At 35.3% G+C, this 10,410-nt stretch overlaps 2 protein-coding genes across 2 annotated transcripts; one reads left to right on the top strand and one right to left on the bottom strand.

Annotated features, from left to right (window-relative positions):
* Positions 1 to 56: 56 nt before the first annotated feature.
* Positions 57 to 1,853, top strand: LOC125211711 (uncharacterized). The gene is made up of 3 exons (XM_048111615.2): positions 57 to 388; positions 749 to 968; positions 1,350 to 1,853. The coding sequence occupies exons 1-3, from the start codon at positions 183 to 185 to the stop codon at positions 1,563 to 1,565; spliced, it is 642 nt and encodes a 213-aa protein (XP_047967572.1). The 5' UTR covers positions 57 to 182; the 3' UTR covers positions 1,566 to 1,853.
* Positions 1,854 to 5,709: 3,856 nt separating this feature from the next.
* On the bottom strand, positions 5,710 to 8,973 carry LOC125197998 (alpha/beta-Hydrolases superfamily protein). Its single transcript, XM_048096474.2, has 5 exons — positions 8,183 to 8,973; positions 7,347 to 7,850; positions 7,193 to 7,252; positions 6,627 to 7,043; positions 5,710 to 6,533 (listed from the first exon to the last, which is right to left on the bottom strand). The coding sequence occupies exons 1-5, from the start codon at positions 8,741 to 8,743 to the stop codon at positions 5,961 to 5,963; spliced, it is 2,115 nt and encodes a 704-aa protein (XP_047952431.1). The 5' UTR covers positions 8,744 to 8,973; the 3' UTR covers positions 5,710 to 5,960.
* Positions 8,974 to 10,410: the final 1,437 nt, after the last annotated feature.

Genomic DNA, 10,410 nt, shown 5'->3' with positions numbered 1-10,410 from the left:
AAAAGTTAAGCAAAGCCCAATATTCAGTCCATTAAAGTCTGATTTCTTATTCGACAAGCCAGACTTCAATGGCGAGCTTTCTAGAAGCACAGTTTGGTGAATAATTGATTTTAATTTCAATATAGAGCAGCTGCAGATTGCACTTCATTTTTACCTGATACTGAAACAGTCAACCAGTGAAGATGGCGTGGTTGACTCGATTTCTCACGGCGGTGGCGTTTTTGGCGATCGGCGTTGTTTTTTCGCCGGAAACATTCGGATCTAAGTCAGACGGCCAGCACTCGCACTTGCTCCTCTCCTCGCTGAAATTGGCGCACCTTCTCTGCTTCTCTACCGCCTGGGGCGCCGCTCTCTGGGTGACATTCATCGGCGGCATTATTATGTTCAAGTAAGTATCTGTTTTTTTTTTTGTTTTTTTCTATTGAAAATAGTCAAATGACTAATTGTTCATTGTTAATTGAAGTTATTTTTAGCAGTATGCATTCACTCGGTACCTAATTGTGGTATCGTTTAGAAATTGTCACTGTTACGCCTCGTTTAAAATTGATCATTGGAAGTTTGTCAACTGTCTAATTATGCATCTCTCTGTTTTGTAAAATAATGCAATAGTTTTGATGGTTGATTATCAGATTGGGGTGAAATTGGTGAGTGAAATTGCTTGTGTTACTAACTTAAAAGTGAGTTATGTTGATTATTGCCTGTGAAATTATATCGGGTAAAACTCAATTTTGGTTGTATCTTTTCAAAGGAATCTGCCTAGGCATCAGTTTGGGAACCTACAGAGCAAGATGTTTCCAGCATACTTTTCCATGGTGGGAGTGTGCTGTGCAGTGGCAGTAGGGTCTTTTGGATACTTGCACCCATGGAAGACATCGGGGTCGACTGAGAAGTACCAGCTCGGCTTCCTGGTTGCTGCATTTGCTTTCAATCTGAGCAATCTTGTTATCTTTACGCCCATGACCATCGAGGTACAAACAATTAGCTTCTAGAACTGTTTGCAATCAGTGCAAGAATTGCATTTGTTGGACTTGCTTGACCTTCCTTGCTTTGTGATTTTGTTTGTCTCAAGTTTTTCTTGTTTCCTTGATAGTCATGACCTTAAATGTGTTTTAGTATATCTATTTGCATCTTTGTGGGCTTTAGCCATTAGGAGAAAGGGATTCAAGGGAATGTTCCTTTCCTCTTTACTAATGTTGCTCTGCTGCTTTCTGTGAAGAAAAATGATTTTTTTTTTTATTGATTTGAGCAATTTAATACTGTATGATAATACTAGGCATCATTAATATCTTGCATCTGCCTTTAGTATAAGAAGCAGCATGTTACTCTGATTTCTTTTTGGGTGCATGCAGATGATGAAACAAAGGCACAAGATCGAGAGAGAAGTAAATATTGGGGAGGAAGTTGGGTGGACGAAGAACCAAGAAGTTGCGAAGAAAAATCCGAAGCTTGCAGCGATGAACAAGAAGTTCGGGATGATCCATGGATTGTCTTCTCTTGCTAATATCTTCTCATTTGGTAGCCTTGCCCTCCACTCATGGTATTTAGCTGGTAAACTCAATCTGTAAATCTGCTGCATATCCTCTTCACTGAGAAAATTATGCTTGGCTGTATTTACATGTAATATCAATTATAATATCTGCTCATTATATCTTTTTCCAAAGAAATAGTACTATGTAGTATTTTAGGACTAAACTTTGAAAATAATACATTTCCATTCTGTTGTTTGGGAAGTTGGAACTGCTCTTTATGGGCATGCTTTGTGTTTCGGAGCCGCCCCATTGGTTGTTCTAGCATCTGTTTGTATTAAGCAATTTTATAAGGTGTATAAAATACTAAACTTTTAATTGGTTTGATTTGTAGATTGCATCGAACATTATAGTTAGCATGGCTTGCTGATTAGGTGTGTTATTATTCATTTCGTATGCCATTATTAGATGTAGAAATAATATTGTATCATAAAGAGAAACGAAGGTCAGGTCAATTAATCAACAAGCTATGTCAGCATTAATATTTGTGGTAATTTGAGTCAATTAAGATCAGATCAAAACTGAAAGTCTATGAATTAAGTCGCAAATATTGAAGTTAGATATGCGAAATAAAAATTTGCTGCAAATAATATTACATTTTATTATTTATTATTTATTATTTATTATTTATTATTTATTATTTATTCCATGTGCACACAAAGCAAAACCTACTATAGATACTACCATTGCATTGAATTGAGTGGGGATGTATTTTTGTATGGGCCACTGAAATTATAGCAGCGTATGTTGTTGGCAGATGGTAGCCCATATCCTTTCTGGGCCCAAGTCCATAATTAATGAAAATAAGAAATAAGCATCCCTCGTGAAAAATAAAAAAGCGAGGCAATGAAATATAAATTTATTTATACGATTATTTGTATTTTCTCTAAGATATAGTACTATGATTTAATATAGTTGCAATTTCGTTCAACAAGGGAGAGGAAAGGAAAATGTATGCTGTTAAAATCATGGGGAACTATGAAAATATGGGTGAAGCTTGAACTATAAAAATGGTAAAATACTCTTCTACGTCGATCACCCATTAATCAAACAAAGATAATGCTTCAATCAATCAACACTTGCTGCTTTTTTCTCTTCTTTTGCACTAACTATACATTTGGATTTGGGGGCGTCTTTGTACTTGAATAATTTCGAAAGATTTTACACATCGCCCATCGATTATTTTCTATTTCTGAAGATTTTATATTGCTGAGTTTTCATTAAAAATAGTCGGAGCTTAATTTTTTTTTATGATAAATATTTCTTATATTTCGTCATCAATAGGTAGGTTGTGATATTTTTTGTCAGGACCAACTTTGGAAAGGCATTCATTGATTCTTTTATTGCCAAAACTAAATTGTTGAAATTTAGTACTCCGCTAGTTAGGCAAGAATTTTTTTTTCTTGGAAGTATTTAATTAGGTAACAAACATAAACATTTGACGAGTCAAGTTTGCAGATTTATATTGGTCTCGTGCCATTCAAAGTTGATGTACAACATTTTTTGGTAATTTTGTGTTTCATATTTGCGCAACTATTATATCTAAAACGTGTATTTTGCACGCAAACATCGATATCGAAGTTGTGATTTTTATAGGAGTATAAATTTTCGTTTATTTTGTTGGTGAAAAACTATAGCCATGTACCAACCAAAATCCGACCTATTTTTCTTCTATTTTGAATCCTTTTTCTCTACATCTTTTCAAATGTTTCTTTTAATCCTGATTCTCGTATGACTCTTGTTTGGTAGTAGTATTGATAAGATGTGAATGAAATGAATGCAAGTCGAAATGTTAGCACAATTGGAAATTTACATACTAATCGAATAGTTCACTAAATTTGATTATAGTGTTAATTTTCTAACTAGATAATTTGAAGTCCAATTGCCAAATAACTTAAGGAGTAATGACTCTAAAGCTAATCACTCAGCCTGATGGGTTGCCAATATATGAGTAACTAGTAGTACTCCGTATTACCATTGGTTGTTGCATGAATATTCTATTTAAACTATTTTTTGTTATAAGATTTTATATGATAAAACTAAATTATGTTTAACATAATACTAGTGAAGACTATAAATAAAAGTGTATGCATGATAAATTTGAAGTTATAAATATGTTGGTATAAATGGTATATTTTCCACTCCTATATTGAGCTGGCCCGAAACTCTAATGTTTTAGAATTGTATTGGAAATTTATGATATGAGAATTTATGATGATACGGAATATTATTCTTACTTTCATTCTATTCATTTGCTTGATAATAAGATGGAATGTAAGAGAGAATTTCTATCTTCATATTCTATTTATAGTTTCATTTTATTTCACTCTCGTTCCATTCTATCGTATCAAAGACTATGAGAGTACGCTATTAATTAAAAAACCTAAGATACCCTTAATTAAGTTGGCCTCTTATTTTTCACATAACATGGACTTCTATGTCTATAATTTCTGGACTTTCTCTCCCTTTCGTTTTCCTTTTTTTTGTTAAACCCACATCATTTTAATGGGCCAAAGCCCAAATATTTTGAAAATTATCTTACGCGTAAAAATAACGATGATAATTATAACAAAAAATCAAGAATATATTCTTGTAGCACGTGACAATATTGTCTAAGGAGTATATGGGATTTTAGCTTGTTTTTTTTTTAATTTATAGCATTACCATATTTTCTTATTAGACCTTTTACACGTGAAATCTGGATTATTGATATTAATTCATGCTTGATATAATTACAAAATATAAAGATTAACATGAAACTGTGGATAATAGCGGAAATTGATATTCTTCAACACCACGCCAAATTATTGAAAGAAAAATTAGATATTTTTGTTTAAGTCTATTTCAACTTGTAGTTGTTGCGTACGGATTTTCCCCTCACTTGATTTTAATTTCATACATCCTGCATTATTGTGATAAATAATAGAGAGGTAGATAGAATTTAATTCAAAATCTTTTTTTTTTTATAAACTTATATGATGTTCTAGTTCTTTTAACGAACTCAGTGAAACTCCAGTTTCTAAGCAAAGTCACGAAATAATGCATCCTCTCCAATTAAAAGAAAGTGGAGTATTGTAGTATGGAAAGAAATATGTGACAAAGACATGTTTCATCCATTGTGAAAAATTGTTTGGAGTTTCTCAAAATTTCAATTTTAGGAACTCTTTTTTAACATAAACCTATATTTTTAATAACATAGGGAATATCCACAAGAATACAAGGTATTTTCAAAAACGTATTATCATAAAAATAATACGTATTTGATTATTTTCACAATCTCTCTTTCTCTCTCGATTCCACAACGTGTTGATGTCGAAATGTATAACGCCAATTGAAACAAGAAAATGACTATTCAAATTGGGTTGGATTTTGTCAAGGCAAACACATGTGTCAAATGAGGAAGGATGTGTTTGCTTTGTTGGATGGATAAAAACTAAATAAATGGATTGTGCCATTTTAGACTGTGGACCATAATTTTGTCATCAAACGCACCCTTGCAACTATAAGAACCATCAGTTCTTTCTAGACGACTTGTTTGGCATATTTAAAATTGATTGGTCCCAACTCTACTTGGAATGCTTATGCTAATGCATTACCATTTTGGGGTTTATCCAACTTCGTGTAAAATATGCAATAAATAAATTATCCAATTATTTAGTACCTAGTAGGAGTATAATTTATATCTAACTCATATTTTTTCTTTTCTTTCTTCTTATAGCAATAGTTCCTCTTCATGACGCCAACCTTTTTTAGCTTAGTCATTTCAATAATGTTTAAAATCATGAGAAGACCAAAATTTTATTAAAATGCATGAAAATAAATTAGACCAATCTGTCTGCATCTGCCTCTGCAACACCAACCCCTATCAAACTAACAAATGTGTAACTACTAACTCAATTTTAATGCTACCTATAAAATGGGGAGAGGCGTTTAACTATTCATAACAATATTAAATGACCGGATACAAGTTAGGTCAGATTTTTTATTTTGTAAGCATTTATACATGAAATATAAACATTTATCAAGTCAAGTTCGTACATTAAAAACAACATTTTACATGCCAATCAATGTTGATCAATTTAACGTTACAAGCTCACAACTGTATGGTTGTAACTTATATGGCAACAGGTTGATTTTTGAAATCGATTATCAACTATTATTACGAGTTTACATATTTAATAAATTTGATCAAGAATGAGAAAATTATATTGCAACAAGTACAAGTATACATTTATACATAAATAATATTTATATATATAAGAATAATGATCGTGTACATTTTTCCATAATCCTAACTGCAGTCTGCAATTTCCCACTGCAAACCAAGATTATTGCCAATCCATTGGCAAAATGAATAAAGAATCATCTAATTCTAGTGTTATTGCAAACCTTTGTGAAAAATCATCACCAAAAGTTCGCAAAAACTGTTTCTGATCAATTGAATTTGACCAAACCAGAGGCTCCCAATATCAGCAATTTAGCAGGAAACAAGAACACCACAACCAGATGCATATGTTGAGAGGCAACCAACCGACTAAACCGTTTCAACGATTCCCGTCCCGTGTGAACAACGCCGGCAAAATTCAGCTGCCCCTGCCCGACCATGCTTCCCGGCCTAGTAATGATGATTCCAGCATTGATCCCGCCCGGTGCAAGGAGTGGCCACCAGGCTTTCCTGCGACGCTCTCTCCTCGCCTTCCTGATGCGCTTGATCTCGAGCTGGATGACATTCCTAACGGATTTATAGTAAGAGTTCATGTCGTGGTCTCGTTGGATGGAGCCACTGTTTCCGTATGCAGCACGGTCGCTCAGGATCTCGAGTGGGTGAGGCGAGTTCAAGAACACCGTCTGCGCGGCCCGAATCTGCTTCTCTGCCTCGCCAGAATCTGCTTCCGGGCAGGTCAGCAGATATAGGCCGCTGCCTGAGGGGAGGAGGTCGTGGCTGGGCGAGAATTTGTCGTCGGGTTGGAGAATCAAGAAATCCCCCATTGGAGTGTATAACAACTTCTGTTGATGGAAGAATGTCAAACTAAGTTAGTTTATGCATCAAAATGGATCAGTAGGTACAAAATAAAGCATCAAAATGGATCATATTCATACCTGTTTGATGAGGCATGAAAGATTACGGAAGTTCCCATTCACGGCCTTGAGAAATTCAGCAACATGGTTGGGGTAGTTGCACGAAAAAGCTCTTGGAACGATGTCCCGGTGCATTGTGATTGACTTGACATGATGCCGAGGCAGCCCCAGATTGCGCAGCAGGCGATCCCCGCCACACATGATCGATGGCGACCCAAAAGTTATCACTGGAAGTAAAGAAGAACGAGGTGCTTCGCCCCTTATCAGCAACATCAGATTTACGAGCAACGACAGACTTCCCCCGAGTGAGTGCCCCGTGAAACGGAATCTAGCACATTCACCGTGAGATTTGAGGTGGTCGCGGATCTCAGGCAGCATTTGCTCGTAAATCCCTTTTGCAGCCTCATAGATACCTCTGTGCACGAGAACATCCAGGCCCTAAAGAGACGTAATGCATCAGCTTTTTTCAATGTTATGAAACACAAATTGATCAACAGCAATTATAACTAAAGATTCACCACAGAGCATTTTCTCAGACATCATTACATACATTTGAAGGCCAACAACTTTAGTTTATGTATAATTACCTCAAACTGAATAGGCTCAAACAATAGATTAGCTTGCCATGAAGCCATCGACTCCGACCCCTGAAAACAACAGGTTTGCAAAGTTCAAGTTAGCAACATTAACATATAACAAACTAGTCGCAATGTGGATAAACCAAGGACATCATCACCCTACCTGTATGACAAAGAATCTCGTGGCGTTTTGATCATCATCACAAACAAACCACTCACACGGTGAGGATTTAATTGAGTTGAGATCATCTGCAACAGCCTGCTTTACTTCCTCCTTCGCAGCAACAACTGCAGTCACCGAGTCTGTGGTTGCCATCAACGAAGCCACATCCTCATTCATGCGTCCCTCAGCCAGGTCCTCATCATCCACCGCTGATTTGGATGATTTCAAACGGAGAATGCTTCTGGTATGGGAATGCAGATAGGAAGCCGCTGTGGCTGCAATTTGATAGGCATCAGATGGTCTTATTCCATTAGCCTTCGCCTCACCAGCGTCTACACTCTCTGTTCCATGGCATTCAACATCCTCGGCTTCAGCTGCGGTCGTCGGTCCTGTTTGCTCCTCTTCAGCTGAGATCTTCTCTTTCTCGACTCTCAACACTTGCTCCTTCTTCTCCAAGGATGAAGTCACGAGCCTTAGTCCATGGTGTCTCAGCAAATGTCCTGGCTGCAATGCCATTCCACAAAAATCAATCAGCATACATTTAATAGAGAATTCAACTATGAATCAAGAAATCAAACTAAAAAGGCTATCAATCTATGATTCATCATAATTAACAATAAATAAACACAAAGCTCCCAAATTTTCAATTCAACATCGGCCAGGAATTAAAATGAACGTTGAATCACAGAAGCTATCAAATTCTACAACCCTAAATCCTACAAAATCAACATTAGTCCAAAATCCCCAAATCAACATCATCACACAGATCATACAAATAAACCATCATTCCTTCACTGATAGATTATTATACAATAATGAAGCAAAACAAATCATACCTTGATTTGTGATATTGAATAAGCCAAACTCCCCAAATAAGACATCCGCGAATAAAACCTAGCTTCAGCAAGAGGCACCTTCCGCAGCAATTTCGAAAACGATTCCCTATCAAACTCAATCTTCTCTTCATCATCATCGTAGTCGCAAACATCGCATCCTTCCTCCTCTCCACCGCAATCCCCGCCGTCTTCTTCCAATTTCACCCCCAACTCCTCGGCCAGATCGCCGTGTTTACTATCCCCCTCTTTCCACAGAGATCTAACATGCAAAATCTTAAAAACCCAATTCCCATTCCCATTCCGCCCCTCCTCTTCCGTTTCTCTAACTTCATCCCTCTCTTCAACCAAAACGGCGTCGTCGGCCGAGATCGCCGGTTCAAACCGGGTTTTGGCCCCGGGCCACAGAGATCTGAGGGGGTGCCGGAAAGTGAAACCCCAGGGCGAGTTCTTAGGCTGCGCCGGCGAGACCGACGGCATGTCGCTGAGGCGGATCTCGGAGACGGCGGCGATAGGCGGCGGCGCCATGGCGTGGAACCCCGCCTTAAACCACAAAATATCCATTGTTGATTTTCCTTCGTTTTTGATCTTGTAAACAAGTAATCGAAGATTATTTGTGTGTGTATGTATTATATATAGGCGGAGAATGATAACGTCAGGCACAGTCTTTGAATTTCTGATTCCTCTTTGAGAATTGAGAGACTGATTTCTTTATTATTCGGTGTCAGCTCAAAATATATAGAAACAGATGACCAAACTTCTTAAATCCTCTCTCTCTCTCTCTCTCTCTCTCTCTCTCTCTCTCTGCAACTAGAAAAACTACTCTTTTCCTGGAAAAGGCAGAAAATAAAATAAAATAAAATAAATATCTGAAATTGAGTAAATGATACTCCGACGTAGAGGGCCAGTTGCCGGTTGTCGGTAGTTGTAATTCTTTTTTATTTTATTTTTCTTCGTTGTAATTATTTTATATGCATTTTTGGATATTACTAACTTTTTATTAGAAATGATAAAAAGTTGTTTACTTAGAAATGATAACACGAGTTTGGTTGAGTAACTTGTTTTCTTAAAGTAATTTACTTGTCCAATCCTATTTAGAAACACAATTTTTAAATGTTTTAAACTATAGTCTACATTTTAAATTTAAATTATATATTTATGTTTATTAAAAATAATCTTATTTTGTGTTTATGCAAATAATACATGAGATATAAATTATGGAAAAATAAAACAATTGCATAAAATTATAGCATAATATTATTTTCAAATATAGATGATAATTCAAAATTGACAATACACCTCGGGACAGATGGAATATATGTTGGTGACTAAAATGTGATTTTTTTTTCTTTTTACTACATTAATAAACTTAAAATTGAGCATTCTATATCAAAACTTATCTTGATAAAAGTAAAACACAAGATTTCATCTTATCATTAATAAAGCAATTTATTTTATTTTAACAAATATAACATCATATTTCGAGGACAGGTCCATTAGTATGAAGAGAAGAGTAACATATTTTAGTACATATTTTTTAATTTTATTTGATAATACTCCGTATAATTGTAATCAATGGCGATAATAATAAATTTCAATGCGTGATTACTCATAAGCTGCGGATAAACCGCGTGACGTGTCGGTAAAATTTGAGCTACGTTTATCGAGTTAGGTTGCCAGAATTCAGCTCATTTGATCTATGCTACTGTAGAGACACGTGTAGTGCACGTGGCTAAATATAGGAATTATACATTGTGCATAGATGGTATAGTTTTGTTGTTTTTTTTGAAGGAATCGATAGTATAGTTATAAACCATGTATATTCAACTAAAAAACTAGTACTATGAATTTATATTATACGTTAATACATAACGAACATGTGAAAATTTAAAATATACATAGTACCTCCTAAAAATGCAGGACTTACCGGATTCATTATAGAGTAGTTCCTCTGTTTATAGGACTTACCAGATTCATTATAGAGTAGTTCCTCTGTCCAAATTAAATTAAGTTAAAATCTCTAAACATAAAAATTAAAAAATTATGATGAAAAATGACAGAGGCGATCAAGTAGAAAAAATATAAAAAGAGTAAAGTAGTTGATGAAATAAAGTAAGTGATTGAAAATTTTACTTTTTATCAAATAAAAAATGACCCACTTAATTGAAATTGAAATATAAAAAAATATATAACTCGACTTAATTGGAACATAGAGTATTATTAATTTGAAT

This window comes from Salvia hispanica, chromosome 3, assembly GCF_029641045.1.
Source record: "Salvia hispanica isolate PSC_SH4W2 chromosome 3, Shi_PSC_v1, whole genome shotgun sequence".
NCBI lineage: Eukaryota > Viridiplantae > Streptophyta > Magnoliopsida > Lamiales > Lamiaceae > Salvia > Salvia hispanica.
Note: the sequence above shows the minus strand (reverse complement) of the source record. Positions and strands in the feature narration are given on the sequence as shown.